Genomic DNA, 25,258 nt, shown 5'->3' with positions numbered 1-25,258 from the left:
ATCTCTCTCTCCCTCCCCATCTGTCTGCCTGACTGCCAGAATGCTGAGGGGCAACATAGTCAATGTACTTGCTAGGCTAAGTCTAACTTACTGAAGACCTTAAGGCCTTCTGTAGTAGCTAGGTTACTGATCATACTGGTTCATATTGATTTGTCTCTGTCTTTACAGTTCCTGAAACATGTCAATAACCTGATGCACGGCCTCTACAGCAGCCCTTGGCCACCTACTTCGTATACCAGTGATCAATTCTGCCACATCCCAGCTAAAGAAGGAAAGGAAAGAGATTTTCCAATTACGCCAATTTCTAACAATGTTTGTTGCAGGAATGATATGACATACAAACATAACTTTAGAAAAACATCCTATTTTATTGTCTCTCTATACATTCCTCGATTTTTGCATTTGCCTTTCTTTTTTTAAGACTGCCAAGCTGTCCTCAATTTTGGGAACTTCTGTCTGGGACAACGTCCTCAGGATTATGGAGTGGTGTGTTTATAAAATGTTGTTTGAATATTACAACATGCATTAGGATTAAGCAAAACTTTAACATTTAGAGGTGAGTCAAATAAATTGGCCAACTAGTCAAATTTTTGATATCCCCTTTCTTAAAAATGTTTGAGATTTAGTTAATGTCCCACTTCAATATGAAGGGACAGAGGAGAAAACATGCCTTTGACACCACTCGTGTAATTGGTAAGTAAATGTGAGCAGTTGAGACATTTGGCATAGACAATGAGACATTTTTTTGTAGATTCTGACTGTTAAATATATCTTACTGTGCGTTACTGTTCTGTCGTGTCCTGCATGCCCACATTATGCCAATCATTAATTTATTTTCTTCTCTTTTTAAGCTTACAGTTAAGTGCAATGAAAAGCCAAGGAACTCAAGGGGTTGAAGTTCATAAATATGTCGTTGAAGTCGGGGTGGATGAGGACGCAAAGTATGTATATGAGCAAGTTGCTCTTTTTTTTTTTAAAGACATCTAAGCTATAACTGCCACAAACTTTTTCAACTAGAACCACACAGTTTCTTCAGGGATGTGGTTATTTTAAAATCCTCAGATTGTTAAAGTTGTAATGCGCTGATTCTTTTCACTGCAGATCTTCCCCGTCACACCACTCTTCGAGAGGGCCACTACGTGCCAGATCGACTTCTGTGCTCAGTCGTTGATGAGGATCTTCCCCATTACACCACTAATTAATCATTAATACAATTTTTTTTAAATGGGCCTTTATATACTCTGTCCCAGTCTTTCTATGCATGCAATGTCTTGGATTATGAAACAATTACTGTATGCAGATGTGCTAAAAACCTTCAATGGAAGAATATGCTGCAGATTTCAATCTTAACTGGTGGCTATGGAAACAAATATAAATGTAATGAACAATGTTTTGAATATACAACTTTTTCCTCTGCAATACTTTTTTTACAGTAGGTAATAAGCTGTAGTCAGGTGGTCATTACCAGGTTATGATGAGGTCTTAACTACAATCAGTACATAATAAAGCGCATCATATAGTGGTCACAATTATGACCGACTGGTCTTATGTTGGTCAGAAAAATACATCATATTCTGGTTAGTAAAAATACTTCGTTTTTTTTTTAACTGATGCCTTTTAAACCAGATTTTCCCCACTGGGTACTGACTCACTTGTTAGTTAATTTGATAGTAGCTTTGTAGCCTATACTGTAGGCTATGTCTTTTAGAGTAGGCCTATAGCTGGACTATAGTCAGCTCGAGTCTATATATCTAAATGCCATCTTAGAACTGTCTCTCTATCGGTTCCCAGCCTATGTATGACCTCATAGTGAATGCGTGAAACCCTTGTGAATCGCAGAGCCATTGCATTGACAGCACATATAAATGGAAATGGACTACACATAGGCTATAGGAGAATGCCCCCCCCCCCCCCCCATTCACTCCACCACCGACATAAAGCCCCTTTTTCTAAAGCAATATCATCCCACTTGCCCCGGATGACAATGGAGAGGGTTGCTGTACACGCAGAACGGGATACTGTAACAGTCCAATTCAGAAGGTGCCAATATTCTAAAATCCTTCTATCAAGGGCATGGGACAGGGGGGAGAAAAAGCTACCGGCAAATGATATTCAGTGCAATTCAACAGCATCTCCTGCTCCATCCGCCGAGCGTCCTACATCTGCGGTATTAATTCAAGAAGAGGGGGAAGGGGGATGTGAGTCGAATGACACTTGCACAAAATACCAAGAAATGACTAAAATACATTTAAACATCTACATGACAGTCGGTCAGAATCATGCGCAGATATTATGCATGGAATCTGCGCCTGGAGCAACGTTGATATAGATTAAACAGTTCTTTTTACTTCGTTGACTTGTAACGCAATCTTTTCAGATCTCTTTCCCCTCCCCCACAACCTATGCTTCACTGGACTGAACACCTTGAACTATTTTGGAGAACCAGGATATTATATTAATGGTAAAACACGGTAAAGTAGAGTTTAGGTATGAACGACATGAATAAATATTGAATAGACTGTTATAAACGAACAAAGCAAACTGACAAAAGTGATGGCCTTCGTGCTAAATGAATGAATGACTAAAGAAAAACGAAGGTATAAGCAGCCGACTAAATAACTATACTGAGTTAATCCATTTGTATCATAGCGACAAATAAAGTTAATTGATTCAATGAATAATGTCCATATGCGCGTGAAATGTTTATTAAAACGGAAGGGATTATTGCAGGATACACAGTAGCCTGTATCAATCTGCTGTTCATGTGATGTCACTCCGATATACTCGTAATTTATTTTTTTACAAAATTGTTACAAACTAAACAACGTATCTGATACATTATTTTAAAAAATTGATGCTAGAGGCTCGTCAACCCCGTTGCACTTGCAACAGTCGCCAAACGACTGGACGTTGACAATGTAGCGATGTCACAGCGAATGGAGTAGAAAACTATAACGCACATTTCTGGATGCTTGTGCACTACTTGCCCATATGTAATAACTACTGCAAAATGAAACAACAACGAAGTTACCCACATGAATAGGCTCGCGATCTAGACAGGCAGGTTTTTCAGGCAACGCGTTCTTCTCAAAGTTTTCACCATTCAATCCACATGACAAATGTCCCCGCATCTACGAATATGATACATTACTCTACCACACAACGACTATCCAATCGTTTTAGTAGCCTACCTGGAGGTGGTTGGTCCATTTCAATGTAAAATATTAATTCTGTGGAATATGGCATCATCACGTCCCTCCAATCATTGTCTTCTTTTTCCGTAGTCCAAACTGTATTGTACATTGTCTTTACTTCACTTGCGAATGACACTTGTCCTTCTCCAAATGGATATTTAAAAAAAGGATCGCAGGTGAACAACGATAAAACGTATACAACACTTGACTGATTTGATACTGCTATGTACTGTATATAGGACAGCTCAAATAAAACAGTCTCTGCTGATCTGAATGCCTGCTTCAGACAATAAATACGACGAAATCTTCTCTAAAAGCACCAGGCTTCCCTGCTCAGACATACAACTTCACTGTTCCAAAGGCCTATAAAATGATCTAACAGTCCTACAGAGCTGAAAGTAGATACCAGCTCTACAATCCAGTCCGTTCTTCAGGGACTGAGCAGTAGTCTTCATTTTAAGAACACTGACGGCGCCTAGGGAACCGTTCACATCATCTCGGCGATACCACCTCAAGCGGACATATGGGTGACAGCCGTTTCTAATAATGACGCATCGAAAATGGGTTTGCGCTTTCTCTGCGCTATATTCACAGACAACATTGTTATAACATACGGACGATTGTATATGTATATGGACATATTTTTCTCTTCACTGGTTTATATATAATGTTAGTAATTTTCAAGTATCTAGTGGCATCATTTTACTGGCCCCCTTTCACACAAACACATTGGTATGTTCCCATCTACTTTCCAGAGGCTAAGAACTAGGCAGTACGCAGACTCCAGTGTTGGGAACCAATAGGAAATGACTTTACTTCAACTCTGTTGCTGGAGATTGAAGTTTTGTATTTCAATTTTTTGCAACCTGGTGTACCCTCCTGGCCAATGAACATCGCAGGGATGCAGGAAGTGAATTGCTGATTGGGTCAAACAGTACTATGAGGGACAAAGGGATGCAGGCCACAAGAGGAGAGAAAAGTGACACTAAAATATCTAGTAATTGTTTTCTGAGCACGACCACAACTCATGGCCAAGACACAAAACACACACTATGTTATACATATGTTACAACATGGGGGGGGGGGGCAGAGTGGCATGTGTTTGTGTGTGTGTGAGGGGGAATTCCCCCAGCTCCACACCCCAGATGGCTAATGCCATACACACAGCCCCTCTGTCAAGTGTGTCAAAGTGTTTTAATTGACACTGTCTCTATCTGTGGTGGGGTGGTGCCACAAAAGGCCAGGCTGGACAGGTGAAAGGGTAACAATGACACAGGAACTGCCTCTCCCCTGCATGGTAATCCACAGGAGATAGAGCCCTGGGAAACTAGAATAATCTGCTGTGTTTTATCTATGCATCAGGACGGGGTCCCTCTGAATCTCATGAATAATAGACGGGAGAGGCATCACGCCGGCATTTGCATACTGTATTTATAATAATCATCAGCAGCAGTATGAATAAATGTGTGTGTGTGTGTGTGTGTGTGTGTGTGTGTGTGTGTGTGTGTGTGTGTGTGTGTGTGTGTGTGTGTGTGTGTGTGTGTAAACTACCCCTCCTTCGCCTCCTCCCTTCCACACCAAATTTTTCTGAGATCATTTGTTAGGAGTGTCAGTCAGGGATGTGTATTTGCCATCCTGTGATTCTGGTTTCTCTCAAGCATCTGCTACACAGGTGGTGTGTGTGTGTGTGTGTGTGTGTGTGTGTGTGTGTGTGTGTGTGTGTGTGTGTGTGTGTGTGTGTGTGTGTGTGTGTGTGTGTGTGTGTGTGTGTGTGTGTGTGTGTGTGTGTAACCACAGATGACCTCTGGGACTCAGGTGTTGGTTTTGTTACTTCTGTAGCCATAGAAACGCAGCAGCGCCTAGTGAAGCGCTGTAATGTGATGATGCAGCATCTAATAAGAGAGTTATTGTCAGGGTTGTGTGAGGAGAATGGTTGGAGTCAAACGCAGGAAGCAGGTCTGAGCGAAAACCACAGAGTCTTTACTCAAAATATGTGCACAATTCCATACAATGGAAAGAAACAAATACGAACACGTATCGACATCAACACCTAACGTACAAACAATCACGGACAAACATCAATGAAAGACAGAGTGGTTAAATAGGGAACATGATGGAAGGAATTGATACCAGGTGTGTACAATACAGACAAAACAAAACGAAACTGAAAAATAGATCGATGGTGACTAGAAGGCCGGCGACGTCGACCGCCGAACACCACCCGAACAAGGAGAAGGGCCGACCTCGGCGGAAGTCGTGACAGTTATTCCAAAAGGTCTTAAATAAAGGTATGTTTTAATCAACAATTTAAAACGTAGGCCTTCTTTAGGACTAAAGAGTTCAGTAAACACGTTTTAATCTCGTCTTGACATATCAGTGGTTGCACAGCAGCTGTGTCTGAAATACAACATCTACGCAAGACTGGAACTCTTCTAACCTTTTAACGTAATCATTTAAATAAATGTATCTGTTTTTTTCGGTTTTGTACAATATAAGCTAAAATGACAAAAAAGGGAGGTCCAGACTGACAGAGATGAACTGGGTGCCTATGGGACCAAATCACATTTAGAAACTTTTTCTATCTGTGTGTGTGTGTGTGTTAGCAGATTTTCAGCCCTGATTTTTACGCATGGTTTCCTGGCCCCTGTCTCAGTGTGCATGTGCTGCAACAGATCAGTGTTACAGAAAGACACACTCCAGTTAGGTACAGTAGCTCTGCCTGTCAAAGTCCCCAGCGTATGTCGTCAACAGTGATTCCACCGCTCAACGCGAGTGTGTGTGTACAGTGTATGTGCGTTGTGATAAAACACAGTAGATTGCGCATTTGTGCGGCTCAAAGCCATGGGGCAGGCATAAGAAGCCGTGAGAGAGATTCTAATCTGCCTGGCTGCAGTGCAAAGCCAAGCTAACCAATGCCAAATCCCCCCAAAAAATGTACAAAAAAAAGGCAGACTTTTAAATTGGGTTGTTGAAGTTTGAAAGGTACATGATTGCCTTGAGGATTTGGAAACCGCTCCATGAATGGAGATGGAGGGGGGGAAGCATTTTCACTGCACACTGATGTGACCGCAGTCTGCTTGCCACATGACACATTTTCTGACGGTGCTATTTCTGTGCTGATTATCCATTGCCCTTAGCGCTTTCATATTTTGTCTGCAACTGTAATAAGTAGAGTGGAAAGTGCAATTTAACTGTGGACACGAATAGGCTGTTCCATAGTCCCGCGCTAAACATAGACCTTTCTAGAGCAGGGGAGCCAGAGCACACACAGAAAGGGAACTGTTGCATAAGACGCTGTGGCGGTCATGCATATATTATGTCTGAAAGTTGTGATAATATTACAGTGTCCAAATCCAAAGGCAGGAATGATTGTACTTCCTGTTCCCTTTCCCTCCACTGTAGGGGTTTGATGATTATCTCTTTATTTTTTTACAGACATCATTAGATTCTCTCCCTCTCTCTCTCTCTCTGTTTCTGTCTCCCTCTGCAGTAATATACAATATTATATAAAATAGTTGCATAAGCCATACAGGATTCAGGGTTACCTAATGGTGTGTGTTTGTGTGTGTGTATGTGCGTGTATGCATGTACGGCCCATTTGTGTGTACCGCATGTCAGAGCAGCAGCAGCAACAGCGTCCATGGGCTGCTAGCTGCAGGGAACATGTGGAGAGGGCCATCCTCCCTGTATGTACACTGAGTGTACAAAAGATTAGGAACACCTTCCTAATTTTGAGTTGTTACCCCACTCCCCGTTTCTCTTCCCTCCACTCCCTTTTGCCCTTAGAACAGCCCCAATTCGTCGGGGCTAAGACACTACAAGGTGTCGAAAGTGTTCCACAGCGATGCTGGCCCACGTTGACTCCAATGACTCCCCCAGTTGTGTCAAGTTGGCTAGATGTCCTTTGGGTGGTGGACCACTCTTGATACACACAGGTAACTGTTGAGTGAAAAACCCAGCAGTGTTGCAGTTCTTGGCACACTCAAACCGGTGCGCCTGGCACCTAGTACCATACCCTGTTCAAAGGCACTTAAATATGTTGTCTTGCCAATTCACCCTCTGAATGGCAGACATACACAATCCATGTCTCAATTGTCTCAAGGCTTAAAAATCCTCCTTCTAACCTGTCTCTTCCCCTTCATCTGCACTGATTGAATTGGATTTAACAGGTGACATCAATAAGGGATCCTAGCTATCACCTGGATTCACCTTGGTCAGGCTGTGTCATGGATAGAGCAGGTGTCCTAATGTTTAATACAGTCAGTGTATATGGTGAAGAAGCACTCCCCGTATGGAGCCACATCACTCTATTGGACATAAAACACTCAGTGTATATAATGTCCTCTCTGGAGAACCACAGAAGCGTATGAACGTATCCTGGGGCGGCAGGGTAGCCTAGTGGTTAGAGCGTTGGACTAGTAACCGAAAGGTTGCAAGTTCAAATCCCTGAGCTGACAAGGTACAAATCTGTCGTTCTGCCCCTGAACAGGCAGTTAACCCACTGTTCCTAGGCCGTCATTGAAAATAAGAATTTGTTCTTAACTGACTTGCCTAGTTAAATAAAGGTAAAATAAAAATAAAATAAAATAAATGAACAAACTAAAACATGAGTGTCAATCTGACTCTGACATCATCATGCATGTTGAGTCTGTCTCGTCAGATATCTGCCTCAGCAGAGGCCATGAACCCCCCCTGCAGAATCTTTCTGACCTACAATATGGGACAGTGGGTTCAAATACAGTCCAAGCGGATTCTGATTAAGAATAGAGGAAGTCGGAATGTTTATGACCTAGAATATGATATTTCAAAGGATCCTTAAGAGTCTATTGACTCACCCGTGTGTCAATCTAAGCAAGATAATTAAAAAAAAATCCCAATCAAAATCCGTTAGTTTAAGATAGAGATATGTTTTTTTTTGCATGGGCTGCGTCTCAGACCCTAAGACATCCCACAAATTGGTCATCTCACGAAAACGGTCTGTAGCATCCGGACGTTTTGGCCTATAAACTAATATGACCCCAATGTGGAAAGTGGTGACTCTAATGAACACAATGTTCTCCGTTTTGCTCTACGACACCCACAAGTGTCATGGGACTCATCTGAAGGTAACCCATACAAATGAATGGAAGTATGGTGGTAGTTTTGTGCCAACAAAAATAAGGGGTTAAATATATGTACCAAAAAAACTAAATGAGCTTTCTTATATATTCTAGATGTAGGGAAGACACTTCAAAACCTTATTCCTTATGATTTTTTTTTTTTACATTTATGAATGTGTTATTCAATGTGTTCTTACGGGCTGTAGACGGCTTACACTTTTAGAGGTTAAAGAAAACATCACGTTGTATCTTTTGATTCTTTGATGCACTTCAGTCCTAACAGATTCAAGCCTGATTGTCATAAAAGCTGCCTGTCCAGTCTGCCTGTCCAACTGACCCTCACTGTGGGAGAAATCTGCAGCAACCAGCCAGCCAGCTAGGAGTCATGTGTGCACTAACTCGAGCTAACCAATTAGCTGCACCGTCTGGAAGTTTCCAGGCATTGCTCTAATTCAGTGCGGAAAACCCAGCCTCAGTTCCTGTTACTGGCTGAATAGGTCTTTGCCCAAACGCAAAGACCAGAGAACCAGACGGCGAGTCTCCTGTTAGGCACGCATGGCGTATGCAGCTCTTCCGTTAAAAACTAGACCCGGCACCAAAGTGTTAATAACGCAGTGGAGTGGAATGAGTCGACCCCCCTCCTCTCTCTCCCCTCCATCTCTGTTAGTGCATCAGCCAGTTACAGTGCCAAGCAGGGAGAGAGAGAGAGAGCGAAAGCAGTCCGGGCACGGGCAGTACCCTCGCTACACTCCACCCCCACCCTTTCGACAACCCAAATCTCTCTCCCCTGTTCTCTGGTTCCCTCTATCTTTAGTCTGCACCCTTGTTCCTCACCTTTATCCTTCTCATCCGCCCCCAAACCCTCTTTCTCTATCGCTCTCTCTCCTTTTCTCTCTCTGGGGTGGCAGACAGACGGTGTGTTTGGAGCTCCTGTCCGCAGCAGAGCCGAGCCGGTAAAAGGTGATGTCATCCTGCAATGTGAGCGTCCCTGTAGCACTGATGCAATACTCCGGTGACACTCTGTAATGAGCTGCTGGCAGGCACAACTGCTGAGCCTTCTCTCTTCCTATCACTATCCCTTTCTCTCCTCTACCCTCCATTTCTCAATTTGTGCTTCTTCGCTTGATCCAAATCCCCCTTCCCCCTCGTCTATATTTGTTCTCTATCCACACAGTCCCCTTTCCTCCTTCTGCTTCCTATCCCTCCCTCCCGCCCCTCTGTGGTTGTCACAGTGTCATGGCACCATGGCTCAGCATTACTCATGGAGTAGCACAGCCAGTCAGTCGGGCAGGCAGAACCTCTTCAGATAAAGGGCCAGCTCTACCGTTAAACCCTTCCTCCTCTCTTCACAGCAATGCCTGCTGGGGTAACCCTTCCCTGACAGAAAATACAATTTGAAATTGTGAATTGAAGTATTCAATTCAGTTCGATACCGTATGCAATTGAGAAACATGACACAAGACAAGGCAGAAGGTAATAGAAAGAGTGTGCTAGCACGTATTGTCTGTGTTTAAGGGTTCTCCCATACCCTGAGAATAGCTGTGTGCGGGGTTTTCTTTGTGTCTGTGCTGAGATCCTCCGACTCCTCTGGAGTTATCAACAGCTCACAACAATGATCAAGCAGCAGCGACTGATACAGCAGCACTAAACAAACCCTTTCTCACGTCTGATATGTCAATCAGGACTTTCACCCTCCCCCTTCTCCCTCCTGTCCCCCCCTCCCCCACTTCAATAACCCCCCATTGTTTGCTGGAGATGGATCCTGCCACCCTACTCCTCCCTCCTCAGGCATAGCTTTCTGTCATGTCAGTCTGAGCTAAGCTGCGGAACAGGGTTAGCGACCGCAGAACTGCTACTCATCAACGCCAACACCTGAACCCATGCAGAATAGCCAAGCGCTAACGCTAACAGATTAGCATCCTTCCATGACTGGCTCAGGCTCTGCACGGCTGGGAGAGGAGCTGTGGATTTGTGTGTGTGTGTGTGTGTGTGTGCGTGCGTGCGTGTGTGTGTGTGTGTGCGTGTGTGGCCTAGGGGGTCTAGCGGTCTAGACCGTTGCTTCCAGTGCGCATGTACCACTGCAGCATGGGTTCCAATCTGTGTGTGAACTGCGTGGGAATGGGCCCCTTTTATCCTGTGACCTAGCAGAGAGACTATACAGCAGAAACTAGGTGTGTAATCCTTTTAGGGCCTGCAACAGTGGAATGACTGGGATGGGAGCTGGAGCAAAAACTTGACTGAGTCTGGGCTGGATTAGAGGAACACTGACAGAGAGAGACACTCGAGCCCTAGCAAACCAAACTCTCTCTCTTTTCTCATTCACTTACTTACTGTACATACTGTCAATGTCATGGTAGGGCTCTGGAGCTCCCAACTTGTGTATGAAATATAACTGTATCATGCTGTATCTTATATTGGTGAGCTGTTTTTTGAACAGGTGGTCAGGACAATAGATTTAATAAGAATATAACAATAATAATAATAATAATGTGTGTGTGTGTGTATATGTGTGTTAGTTAGATATTGAGGGCGATACAGTGAGAATTTTAAGAGTAAGAATATGAGTGTGTGTATGAGAATGTGTTTGTGCGTTTCTGTCTGTGTGAGGGTGGTGTAATCTGAATTTGCATTTATGCTTGCTTGCTTTGGATGCAATTCAAATAATTTGTAACCTCAAGGGAGAGACCCACGTGAAGAAATACTACAGTTTACTATAAAGTGGCTTGCGAAAGTATTCAACCCCTTTGGCATTTTTCCTATTTTGTTGCCTTACAACCTGGAATTAAAATATATTTTTTGGTGGTTTGAATCACTCAATTTACAGAACATACCTACCACTTAGAAGATGCTAAATATTTTTTTTATTGTCAAACAAACAAGAAATAAGACACAAAACTTGTGTGCATATCTATTAACTGGTGTACAGCGATCTTTAAGTCATACCACAAATTCTCAATTGGATTGAGGTCTGGTCTTTGACTAGGCCATTCCAAGACACTTAAATGTTTCCCCTTAAACCACTTGACTGTTGCTTTAGCAGTATGCTTAGGGTCATTGTCCTGCTGGAAGGTGAACCTCCGTCCCAGTCTCAAATCTCTGGAAGACAAACAGGTTTCCTCAAGAATTTCCCTGTATTTAGCGCCATCCATCATTCCTTCAGTTCTGATCAGTTTCTCTGTCCCTGCCGATGAAAAACATCCCCACAGCATGATGCTGCCACCACCATGCTTCACTGTGGGGATGGTGTCTTCGGGGTGATGAGAGGTGTTGGGTTTGCGCCAGACATAGCATTTTCCTTGATGGCCAAAAAGCTACATTTTAGTCTCATCTGACCAGAGTACCTTCTTCCATATGTTTGGGGAGTCTCCCACATACCTTTTAGCGAACACCAAATGTGTTTGCTTCTTTTCTTCTTTAAGCAATGGCTGTTTTTCTGGCCATTCTTCCATAAAGCCCAGCTCTGTGGAGTGTACGGCTTAAAGTGGTCCTATGGACAGATACTCCAATCTCCACTGTTGAGCTTTGCAGCTCCTTCAGGGTTATCTTTGGTCTCTTTGTTGACACTCTGATTAATGCCCTCCTTGCCTGGTCCATGAGTTTTGGTGGCCGGCCCTCTCTTGGCAGGTTTGTTGTGTTGCCATATCCTTTCCATTTTTTAATAATGGATTTAATGGTGCTCCGTGGATGTTCAAAGTTTCAGATATATTTTTTTAACCTAATCCTGATCTGTACTTCTCCACAACTTTGTCCCTGACCTGTTTGGAGAGCTCCTTGGTCTTCATGGTGCTGCTTGCTTGGTGGTGCCCCTACATTTTTTCATTTCACCAATTTGGACTATTTTGTGTATGTCCATTACATGAAATCCAAATAAAAATTACAGGTTGTAATGCAACAAAATACTCTTGCAAGGCACTGTACTTTTGCAAGGCACTGTAGAATACTACAATACTTACTATAGAATTCTGTAGTAAACTGTTGTATACTATACAACACAATGTGGTATCCACTGATAATGTAAATGTAAAGTACTTACTGTATAATTGTGTAGTGTACTGTAGAATACTACAGAAAATACTACATCATTATTCGCATAAAAACATTGTAGCAATAATTTCTGCAAAAACACAACAGTCTGCAACAAGTATAGATCATACAATGTGTTCCCTACAGGTTAAAGTTCAGAGCAGAAGCTCTGCACTATTGGTTCCAACCCCAGTCCTACCTACAGGTTATGGAACATTTGTTCTTTTAGTATTTCTCCAGTAGGTTTCTTCAATAAGAAAGTCTCCACTACTATGTCAAAGATATTTAAACAAAAACACAATAGTATATACTACAGTAATGTTTGCCGAAACACTACAGTAAATACTACAAAAGTATACACCTCACACACATGGTTATGGGCTTAAAAAAAGAAGACACCTGAACCATTTCAGATATAGAGTTGAAATGTATTCAACTTTGAGTTTGCATCCCAATATTAAACATAATATACATCACAGAAGACTGAAATATACCAAAACTGTTTGACATAGAAACACAAACATTTCGTCATGTTTTTTGGTATAGTGTATATTAATAACATTCCACTTATGAGACCACTAGATCATTTGACTACAGGAAAGGGCTACACACTATTATTGCACACAGACTCCATGCAACCTATTATGTGACTTGTTAGGCAAATGTTTACTCCTGAACTTATTTAGGCTTGCCATAACACAGGAGTTTAATACTTATTGACTCAAGACATTTCCACTCAAGCCATGCATGCCTGTAAACATTTTGAAAACATAATTCCACTTTGACATTATGGGGTATTGTGTGTAAGCCACTATAAAAAAAATCTATATTTAATCAATTTTAAATTCAGGCTGTATCACAACAAAATGTTGAAAAGTAAAGTGGTGTGAATAATTTCTGAATGCACTGTAATACAGTCCACATTACACTAGAGTAAATACTACAGTATACTACAATCTGTAAAAACACAATGTTAATTACTATAGTATATACTACAGTTTTATTTTATTACAGTATGTATACTATAGTTAACTATAAATACTACAGTATTCTACAGTATACTACAGTATTCACTGTAGTGTTTTTGCAGACTTTAGGGATGGGAGGGGAGGGAGGACGGGAGAGAGAGAGGGGGGAATGGGACACAGCTTGTGTCAATGTAACAAAGTGTGTGCAGAAGACCTGAGTTGAGTTTGCACTGTAACTCGATTTGAATCAGTCTTATGAGATTCAATTTGATTTATTTTCGGTTGGAGTCAGCTCAATTCAGGTTCGTCTGCATTGGTCATTATAGACTCTATCGTGACACTGCTAATAGAGGCCCATGTGACAGCAGTGGGTGAGTAACCAGGTCGTTCTTGATTTGGCATTTGTGTCCATGAAAAACACTATAAAATGACAAATAGTTACACATTATACATGTTTTTGTTGATATTGAACTGTCTATTAATGATAAAACATCCTTTAAACTGCAAAACATAACGTTTATGCATTATTTAAAGTACTTATGCTAAGCAATTTGGTTTGTCCCAGTAGTTATGTCTAGACTTGTAGTGACATGTTTTGGGGATTTAGCAATATCTATCTATTATTTTGAATTCTGGAAAGTTACAAGTATTTCATATATTGTATAAATCAATAAAAACAAAAAAGGCTATTAAAATACATATTTTTGAAAACTTGTATAATGTCTGTCCATCAGTTGTATGTCATTAGCGTTTCCGCATTGAAAATGACACATTACAAAGATATTCAAGGACCTTGAGCATTCCCTCCATTGGCAAGCTGTTATCGGGGGAGGGGTCTGTACTAAAGAAAAGTATTAGCTCATCACACCCTTTTAGTATGTCATAACCTCGAGGATTCCATTGATAATTTGGTACAGTGCATTCGGAAAGTATTCAGACCCTTTAACCTTTTCCACATTTTGTTACGTTACAGCCTTATTCTAAAATGGATGAATTTTTTTTGTTTTCCTTATCAATCTACACACAATACCCCATAATGACAAAGCAAAAACAGGGTTAAGAAATGTTTGCACATTTTTACAAATGAAAAAACGAAATATTACATTTACATAAGTATTCAGACCCTTTACTCAGTACTTTGTTGAAGCACCTTTGGCAGCGACTACATCCTCAAGTCTTCTTGTGTATGACACTACAACCTGTATTTGGGGAGTTTCTCCCATTCTTCTCTGCAGATCCTCTTAGGCTCTGTCAGAATGGATGGGGAGCGTCGCTACACAGCTATTTTCAGGCCTCTCTAGAGATGATTGATCGGGTTCAAGTACGGGCTCTGTCTGGGCCACTCTAGGACATTCAGAGACTTGTCTTGAAGCCACTCCTGTGCTGTATTGGCTGTGTGCTTAGTGTCGTTATCCTGTTGGAAGGTGAACCTTCGCCCCAGTCTGATGTCCCGAGCACTCTGGAGCAGGTTTAATCAAGGATCTCTCTGTACTTAGTCTCCCAGGCCCTGCTGTTGAAATACATACGCACAGCATGATGCTGCCACCACCATGCTTCACCGTTGGGATGGTGCCAGGTTTCCTCTTGATGTGACCCTTGGCATTCAGGCCAAAGAGTTCAATCTTGTTTCTATCAGACCAGAGATAATTTTTTTCTCAAGCAAAGGGTCTGAATACTTATGTAAATAAGGTATTTTTGTTCTTTATATTAAATGAATTTGCAAGATTTTCTAAAAACCTGTTTTTGCTTTGTCATTATGGGGTATTTTGAGTAGATTGATGAGGGGGGAAAAACTATTTAATCAATTTTACAATAAGGCTATAATGTAACAAAATCTGGAAAAAGTTAAGGGGTCTGAATAGTTTCCAAATGCATTGTATGTCTAAATCCAAAGTGCCACTTGGTGTTACTCAATTTAAATTAAGGGAAATAACATTGTGAGAACATTTTTTATAATTTCACTTTAGTAAATGATTAAAGACCTTTAATTTGAGCATCTGTGGCCTCCATTTAAACGATTCCTCAATAACCAAAAATGTCTCATTGGTGTTATCCCAATGGTAAAAATGATTTTAAGTGTCACACCCTGGCCTTAGTTATATTTGTTCTCTTTATTATTTTGGTTAGGTCAGGGTGTGACGAGGGTGGTTTGTGTGTTCTTGTCTCGTCTAGTGTGTTTGTACTGTCTAGTTTTTTTTTGTAGAGTCATGGTGTTGTGTTCATTATAGGTGTTTATGTAAGTCTATGGTTGCCTAGATTGGTTCTCAATTAGAGGCAGGTGTTTATCATTGTCTCTGATTGGGAACCATATTTAGGCAGCCATGTTCTTTGGGTATTTTGTGGGTGATTGTTTCCTGTGTCAGTGTTTGTGCCACACGGGACTGTTACGGTTTGTTCACGTTTATTGTTTTTGTATTGGTGTTCATAGTTCAGTTTTCTATATTAAAACATGGATAACTACCACGCTACGTATTGGTCCGATCCTTGTTACACCTCTTCAGAGGAAGAAGAGGAAGACAGCCGTGACATTAAGTCATTAAGCTGCCATATCAGTTGATTTAGAATATAAGGATGACCCCAAATACATTTCAATAAAATAATTGTACAACTTAGTGAAAAAGTGGAAATATTTGAAGATACATTTTTTGTGGAAAACCCCAGTTTTTCAGATGCCGGTAAACCACACCAACCAAACATACTGAAGAGGAGGCGCATCACAAGGTTAGTTTGAGATAGATCCATATGCCTGCCTGAAGAGTAGGAGATGAGATAAGACGGGGGAGCTTGTTTGACAGCAGTCCTGTCCATACAGTAAATTCTAAACTTGTTGAGAGGTTTATACTCACAATGCTGCCAGTGAATGGGCAGAGCCCACTCAAAACACACACAGTGGACACTGGGGCTGACAGCGACTGATAGTGTCACAGCTGAGCCCAGTTTCTTTTCAATAGAGCGGGGGTGGCAGTTGGGCTGCTGGTTGTGTTCAAGCAAAACAGAGGGTCATTTGGTGAGACAACTAGCCAAACACTAGCCGGTGGCTAGCTGGTGGCCTTACAGACTGTATAGGGGGAGAGGGTTGAGGGTGGAGAGAGTGGGGTGATGGTGGTGTCCTTGGTAGAGGATGTATGCATTTGGTGGCAGGTGTACAAACAGACTAACCCAGGAGACCAGGAGAGGGTGGCCTAAGGGCTGGGCCCAGTGTTTGGTGTTTGTCACACACAGACCAGGCTGTGGTGAAGCAGGATCTGGGGTAACCATGAAGGCAGGTGCACACACACACACACACACACAGCCTCAGACACTCAACTCACACATACACAGGCCTAAACGAAACACCCACAAATCCCACAAAACAAAATGAAGCACGTTGGGTTGGGCCAAACGCAACCGGATCGGGGGGAGGATCTGAGGGATTCCAACACTTGGATAAGGAAATTAGGGATTTGACAGAGGAGGGAAGCGAGAGAGAGGAGGTGAGAGGAAAAGAGAAGAGAGGAAAGACAGGCGGGCGTCCTCCTCACCTTCTTCTCACCCCCTCACCATGCCAAGTGCAGAGCCCAAATATTGTCAGCCGGTGATTGTCATGCAAATAATCCCCGGTCTCACGGTAATTGACCGCTAATTAATACCCTGTTAGGGGGGCAGCCCGACACCGATACACTTATGACAACATCCAGCTCAAAGTGCAGGGCGCGAAATTCAAAAGATATTTTTTAAAAATATTTAACTTTCACACATTAACAAGTCCAAGACACCAGATGAAAGGTGCACATCTTGTGAATCAAGCCAACATGTCCGATTTTTCAAATGTTTTACAGGGAAGACAAAATATGTAAATCTATTAGCTAACCACGTTAGCAAAAGACACCACTTTTCTAACTCCATCAGTTTCTTACTCCATCAGGTGCTATCACAAATTCGACAAAATAAAGATATAAATAGCCACTAACCAAGAAACAAATTCATCAGATGACAGTCTGATAACATATTTATTGTATAGCATATGTTTTGTTGGAAAAATTTGCATATTTCATGTATAAACCATAGTTTACATTTCAGCTACAATCAGAAATTGCACCGAAAGCAGCCATAATATTTACAGACACCAACGTCAAATAGCTAATTACTCATCATAAAACATTTCTGAAAAATACATAGTCTGCAGCAATTGAAAGACAGGCATCTTGTGATTCCAAACAATATTTCCGATGTATTAAATGTTTTACAGCGAAAACAAAATGTATCGCTATATTAGCGTAGCCACAATAGACAGAAACAATTGGGCGCCCAAGGCCAGTTCACATGCACGACAGATATATGAAATAACATCATAAAATGGGTCTTACATTTGCTGATCTTTCATCAGAATGTTGAACAAGGTGTCCTCTGTCCAGATGAGTCGTTGTTTGGATTCAGAATGGCAAATTTCCCTTTTCAATTAGCATTGGCACTAGCCGAGTGGCACAAATTTCTCCAACGTAAACACAGTCAGAGGACGGAACACGGCAAAACTCCCAAAAAAATGTCAATAATCTGATTAAACTATATTGAAAAAACATACATTACGATGATATGGTCACATGTATCAAAAAAAAAATCGAGCCGGAGATGTTAGTCGTTCGTTACGGCAGCAAAACAGAAGTCAATCCCACTTCCTTCAGAGTACCGGAAGTGGACGGTCACGTCAAAGAAATAGTTTTTTTTCCACCACAGACCAAGATGAGCACAAAATTTCTTCTCTCACATCCTCTTTACACCAATAGGAAGGCGTATGGAGTGTAAGTAGACTCCTAAGTGTCAAGACCATGTATAGGCATCAAGTTGAAAAGAGCATCGATTTCTGACATTTCACTTCCTGGTCAGGAAAAGTGCTGCAGAAGGACTTCTGATTCACTCAGATAAATAATTCCAACTGTTTTAGAAACTAGAGAGTGTTTTCTATCCAAAAAGAATAATAATATCCATATTGTACGAGCAAGATTTGAGTAGGAGGCCGTTTGAAATGGGCACGATTTCACTGGCTACTCAACACTTTGCCTTGCAGCCATAAGAAGTTGTTTAACATAAAGACATTTAGCATCTCCTGGCTTCTAAGCACAGCATGCATACCTAGGAGCCTGGACCCTCTCTTCACATTTCAAGGCTGCGTTAAGATATTGACCTCAGAGACAGACCAAGCCCCGTTTAGGTAATACCTCCCATCCTCTCTAAGCGTTATCATCGTATTGTTGTCTATACTGCCAGGGGTGTTGTCAACTGAACTCTAATCTTAGATCTGCTATTGTTAGTTCAAAAGAGGAACCCACTGTGGTTTGCTCACCCAGTGCTTTTAGTTCAAATGTGAATTCCATAAAGTTGAATACCCCCTCGGTTTTCCAAATCATGTAGAGGGCTTGGGCTGTTGCACAATAGGCACGACAATAGCAACCAAAGCCCATGTAAATTAGTTTATAACATTCCATCATTGGTTACACTGAGAGTTCCTCATATTGACATTGGCTGCGGACTCAGGCCCTATGGTGCTGACCTTGGAAAAGTAATTCCAATTTCTTCTCCTTCCTATATTACTAATGGGGATAGACCAAATGGTGATGTTCTATGTAATCTTATAGCCGTATCAACTATATCAATATCAACCATCAGACAGGGCCTGCAACCGTCTATTGAACGTAGCTTGTTTGAGTTGGAGTTTCCATGTGACTCGTAAAGGTCTTGGGTTGATGCATCTGAACATTAAGAGCTCATTTACTAAACTGGATTACATCAAGATCTGGGCTATGCAGACAAATCCAGATATTCTGGTATTGACTGAAACTTAGATCTCTAGGAACATTCTGGACTCGGATATTAATATTTCAGAGCAGACAAACATGGTAGAGGTGGTGGAGTGGCCATTTTTTAATCAAAATAATTAATATTTTTCTTTACTGAGATCTATTTCCCTTGCCCAAAATGTTTAGCTACTATCTAAGCCTTTGTCTACTATCCTCCCGCAGCTAACATTTGTGCACTTGTGGAGTTAACTAGTTTGTTGTCTTGTTTTACTAAATCTGAAGTTATTATCCTGGGTGATGTAAATTATGATCTGGAAATGTAGGCTTCAGACATTCTTAAAAAACACGTGTAATGAACTAAACCCAACCCAGCTGGTGGCTAAGCCTACAGGGCCCAACCCTAGAGATCCTTCAAAGTCATCGCTGATTGATCATACTTTAACGAATACACCAGAGAAATATATTCCTAATGGTGTCTTTGCTCAAGACATTAGTGATCATTGCCCAGTTGTTTGTGTTAGATATGTGAGAATCCAAAAATCTAAGCGTGGTGTCTTCAAAGAAAGAGGAACTGTAAAAACTTCAGCAAACAGGATTTTTTTACATGACCTTTAATTTTAGTGACATTGATTGTATTTCAGCTATCGCTGAACCTGAATTAGCTTTGAGCCTCTTTGCAGATCTATTCAATACTATTGTGGATAATCATGCTCCCTTAAAAAATGAAAGGTTAAGCCTCCTGTGTGGCGCAGCAGTCTATGGCACTGCCTCGCAGTGTTGCGGCGTCACTACAGCCTGAGGTTTGAGCCCAGGCTGTGTCATAAGCGACAGTGACTTGGAGTCCCATAGGGCGGCGCACAATTGGCCCAGCGTCGTCTGGGTTTGGCCAGTGGGGCTTTACCTGGCTCATTGCGCTCTAGTGACTCCTTGTGGAGGGCCGGACGCCTGCAGGCTGACTTTGGTCTTCAGTTGAACAGTGTTTCCTCCGACACATTGTTGCAGCTGGCTTCCGGGTTAAGCGAGCGGGTGTTAAGAAGCGTGGCTTGGCGGATCATGTTTCGGAGGACGCATGACTCGACCTTCGCCTCTCCCGAGCCTGTTGGGGAGTTGCAGCATTGAGACAAGATCGTAATTACAAAGTTGGGGTGAAAAAGGAGGTAAAAAATATGAAATAATTAAGGGTTACAGGTAGATCGAATGCCTGGTACTCTCCGTAATTATCAGAAGTCATTCATAAAATAGAGGATGCTTGGGTCAAGTCCAGGAACACATGGTTAAGCCCGGACTGGCAAGCTTTTAACCAACTCATTGTGTAAAACAAATCAGAAAGGCTAAATCTGATATGTAACTGCTCTTTCAGATTGTAATGGGAACCCGGCTAAATTATACTGAACACAAATATGAACGCAACATGTAAAGTGTTGGTCCCATGTCTCATGAGCTGAAACTAAAGATCCCAGAATTTTTCCAATCATACAAAAAGCTTTCTTTAAATTTTGTGCACAAATTAGTTTACATCCCTCTTAGTGAGCATTTCTTCTTTACCAAGGTAATCCATCCACCTGACAGGTGTAGCATATCAAGAAGATGATTAAACAGCATGATCATTACACAGGTGCACATTGTGCTGAGGACAACAAAAGGCCACTCTAAAATGTGCAGATTTGTCACACAACACCATGCCACAGGAGCGTGCAATTGGCATGCTGACTGCAGGAATGTCCAACAGAGCTATTGCCAGAGAATTGATTGTTAAATTTTCTACCATAAGCCGCCTCCAATCGGCCTCACAACCGGAGACCACGTGTAACCACACCAGCACAGGACTGTAATAATCTGTAATAAAGCCCTGGTGTAGGGGAAAACTAATTCAAATTGTCTGGGCCTGGCTCCCAAGTGGGTGGGCCTGGGATGTGAAATCAATAGATTAAGGCCTAATGAATTTATTTCAATTGACAGATTTCCTTCTATGAAATGTAACTCAGTTACAGTTTTGAAATTGTTTCATGTTGCGTTTAATTTTTTTTCAGTTTAAATTAAGTTAAGACACTGGTCTCATTGATGCATTCAATCATCATTTTATTTCCCCGGGCTATCTCTTTGAAAGAACTTCTAAGCCTATTCACAATTATATTGGGCTGGATGCTGATAGGGAAAACTTGCTGAATGATCAGAGAAATGATAGTCAAAGCTTTTCTTTTAGGCTATTTACAAAAAAAATAATACCTGGACAGTTTGCTAGCAATAGACCACAAGAAATCCACATGGGCCGACAAATTATACCCTGGTCTGCTAAAGTGTGCAGCACCCAACATTGTTGACTCAATAACCCACATTTTTTTTATTTAACACTGTTATCAGGAAATATTCCAAAAGTATGGAAATCATCTCTTGTGCTACCACTCCATAAGGGCGGGGATAGTAGTGATCTTAATAATTATCGCCCAATTTCAAGACTTCCTTGTCTAGCTAAGATTCTTGAATCCTTGGTGAATGTACAACTTTGCTCTTTTTTAAATCAGAGAAATGTATTTTGAATGTAAATCAATCAGAGTTTAGGCCTGGGCATAACACTATTACAGCAACCACTTTAGTTGTTAATGATCTGGTCAATGCTTTAGACACTCAAATTAAATGTGCTTCTTTGTTTGTGGACCTGTCAAAAGCTTTTGATACTCTTGATCGTGCTCTTTTACTGAATACGTTGTCCTCGATAGGCCTGAGCTCTGACGCCTGTTCTTGGTTTTAATGATAATCTTAGTGACAGAACTAAGGCCATCGTGATTGATGGGGTAAAGTCTGAATTTCTTGAAGTACATAAAGGTGTACCACAGGGGTTGATTTTGGGACCTGTTCTCTTCACTATTTATATAAACACCATTGGTCAATCTGTTAAAAATTGTAAACTTAATCTATATGCCGATGATACTATTACGTATCCTATTGCCCCGACTGTTGATCTGGCTGTGTCTAAACTACAGTCAGATTTTATAGCTTTGAAAAGCATGAGCTCTTCTCTGTTTCTTGCACAGGCTCTTCACACTTCATCAGTCTTTCATTCACAATATGACAAGCACTTGATAATTATTCAGACTATTCTTAATTGAATCTGGTCTTTACATATAGCCTACTAATATTTGTGTGGGAAAGTGGAGGCTGATGGGAGGAGCTTTAGGGGGGCTGGCTCATAGTAATGGCTGGAATGGAATAATTGGAACAGTATCAAGCACACCAAGCATGTGGAAACCACATGTTTGACTCTGTTCCATGTATTCCATTCCAACAATTACATGGAGCCTGTCTTCAATATAGCTCCCCCCACCAGCCTCCACTGGTGTAGAATGATTTAATATTTTTTATTAGAATTTCCCACAAAAACACAACATGTCACCCGTAGCCTGCACTCGAATAGCGAGGTTACGTGCGGTTACGTTTTGAATATGCATGCATAGGCGGTGCATCCATAGGGCTAGGGGAAGCTTTCCCTAAAGTAAATTTAAATAAATTGCCAAAATTATACAGCCTAATTAGAGTACTCCTGTCTATACAGAAATAAAGAAAATCATTCAAAATAGGCTACTAAAGCATGATTTTGCCACAGAGGATCATTAGGTTATTTTTAAAAAATAAGTTGGGGATTGTTTTAAATCGCATTGCCTACAATCGGAAAGAAAGGCAGCGTGTGCAATTTGGGAAGTTATTGTTGAGTCGTGACTGTCTGTGAAAAGTAGAGGTCCAAGCCATGCATATCGCAATATTTCAAAATACAATTGAGGGAAAACATAGTTTGGAAAGCAAATGGTTATTGCTGTAAAGAGAAGACAATGAAAAGACAAATTTGTCATTCAGTTATCAAAATTCTATCTATGGGATCCTCTTTTTAATAGAGGCCATAAAAACTGTTTTCTCACGCAATTGCATAGCCTATAGAAATGTTCCACAACATGAGCTCTCATAATTTTGGGGGGGATTTTTGATTGCATTTGCAGTGATGCAACAGTGATTAGAGGGACAGTAGAGTTAGCAAGTTTGGTAAGCTACTAATGACCATCAGTGGCATAAGAGCGCAGTTTTGGAGAAGTGTAGTTACCATGACTAAACGTTCACGTAGAACTTGACTGCAGTCATGACCCGTGACCGCTGGTTTGGCGGTAATACCGTCACCGTAACAGCCCTAGGTGTGAGGGAGAGAGAGCAGATACAGGCTAGAGATAGGGTGGAAGGCCTTGTGTACCAGATACCTTGATCGTACCCAACACATCACCTCAGTTATTGCCTTACTGTACAGTGCCAGCATCACCCTCTCCAACCCAATCGCATAGAGCTTAGAGTTCAGGCTGAAGGAATCACAATCCAACTACAGGGGCCATTTTGTAAGAGACAAAAATATAGTAGCATCTTACAAAGAAATATCTTCTATCTTTATGAAAAAGGTTTCTGTGAAAAATTCAAGAACATTGCTTATGGCGTACCAAAATATGAAATGTACAGAAATTGGGTCAATTCGACCCTTTCTTAATTTCTTAATTTCAAACTGTGGCATTCCTTCCACAGCAAGGCAATAATAAGGAGGCTGAAGTTCTGAAGTGCATGAAGAAAACTGTCAACATGTTAGAGGCACATCTGTTGGATCTATTTCTACATCTGTGGTGGGGTCAGGGAGAGAGATGAAGGTCAGAGGTGCAGCTGGCATCTGGCAATGTCCTTGAGAAGGGGTCTGAGGAGCACATAGAAAGGATAGGAAGCCTTCAACACAAGGTGTGTGAGTGCATATTAATTTGTCAAATCAAATCAAATTGTATTTGTCACATGCACCGAATACAATAGGTGTAGACGATACCGTGTAATGCTCACTTACGAGCCCTGTCCCAACAATGTAGAGTTAAAAAGTAAAGAAACATTTCCAAAATAAAAAAAGGAAATAGTAACACAATAAAATGACAATAACGAGGCTATATAGAAGGAGTACCGTTGCCTAGGCAATGTGCAGGGGTACGAGGTAGTTAAGGTACTTGAGGTAATATGTACATGTAGTTAGAGGTAAAAATGACTAGGCAATAAGAATACATTATAAATAGAGTAGCAGCAGCGCATGTGAAGAGTGTGAAAGAGTGTAAAAGTGTGTCTATGTGTGAGTGTATGTGTGGCATCAATATGCATGTGTGTGTGTGTGTGTTTTGTGTGTGTGAGCATATGTAGTGTGTGTCTGTCAGTGTTGTGTTCGAGACCACCTAAAGCGAGACAGATTCAAGACCAAGACCGGAGCATATTGAGTCCGAGTCAAGACCAAGACCGGAGGGGGGGCGAGACTGAGTCAAGAGCAAGACCAGAAAAATGTGAGTCCAATTCAAGACCATGATTGCAATTTTGTCAAATCATAATAAGAGTTCAAAATGTCCAGTATTTCTGTGTTCATACTTCAGATCAACATCTAGATTCTTTAGACATTCAAAATAGTGAAAAAATGCATCCTGAGGGAAAATGGGCCTTCTATGCCTTCAGAGACAGACTAAGGATTTATAAAATAATGATTATAATAATAATAATAATAATAATAATAATAATGATATTATTTTCGATGATGCGCTTCAGTTTTTGTTGGAAAGGAAAAGGTTAACACTGAGGAGAAAAAAAAGATCCAATCAGGATTTTTATTTGCTGGTCTCTGAGGAGTAAATCTAGCTAGCTAGGTCAGCCATTGGCTAGGCCATCAGAAGCTAGTTGAAGGCATCCGTCTTCAACTTTATTAGGGCAAAATTTTGGAGTGACAGTGGAATCAACCAATCGCATTTTGACTTAATGGGTGGGACCATCTTCTTGAAGGCAGACAGGTCACTACACAATAGCGAGCAGTAGTTTTCCCATGGTCTAGCAAGCTAGCTTTTGTTGCCGGCTAGTTTGCAGTGGCTGCAGCAGGTTTTATCAAAGAGGATGTTGTTCCTAATTTGTTAGCTTCTCCCTTTTCAAGAATAACTTTCAACAAGAAGAAGTTAAGTTGATGATCACCATCTGGTGAGTGGAACTGTGTTTTTTTATTGCAGAGCATTTGCTGTTGTTAGCCTACTCACTACTGTAAGTTGCCATGTATAAGAGCGTCTGCTAAAATTTAACCTTAAAAGGTATGCTAACCGGATAACAGTCATTCAAGTTCTTGCTAGCTAACCAAATGACGTGCATCTCTAGCTGTGTATAGCCATCAA

General features: G+C 41.3%; 1 protein-coding gene across 2 annotated transcripts in view; it reads right to left on the bottom strand.

Moving 5' to 3' along the window:
- The window catches only part of LOC129855545 (phosphatidylinositol 3-kinase regulatory subunit gamma), a 329,335-nt gene that overhangs the window by 41,097 nt on the left and 262,980 nt on the right, over positions 1–25,258 (bottom strand). Inside the window, exon 1 of one of the 2 annotated variants that reach the window (XM_055923321.1) lies at positions 3,192–3,664. The exons of the other annotated variant lie outside the window; for it this stretch is intronic. Within the exon in view, the coding sequence (XP_055779296.1) occupies positions 3,192–3,303 (112 nt within the window). The 5' untranslated portion in view covers positions 3,304–3,664. Of the gene's footprint in view, positions 1–3,191; positions 3,665–25,258 lie in introns of those variants that run through there. 2 annotated transcript variants of the gene reach the window in all.

This window comes from Salvelinus fontinalis, chromosome 5 (assembly GCF_029448725.1).
Source record: "Salvelinus fontinalis isolate EN_2023a chromosome 5, ASM2944872v1, whole genome shotgun sequence".
Lineage (NCBI taxonomy): Eukaryota > Metazoa > Chordata > Actinopteri > Salmoniformes > Salmonidae > Salvelinus > Salvelinus fontinalis.
Note: the sequence above shows the minus strand (reverse complement) of the source record. Positions and strands in the feature narration are given on the sequence as shown.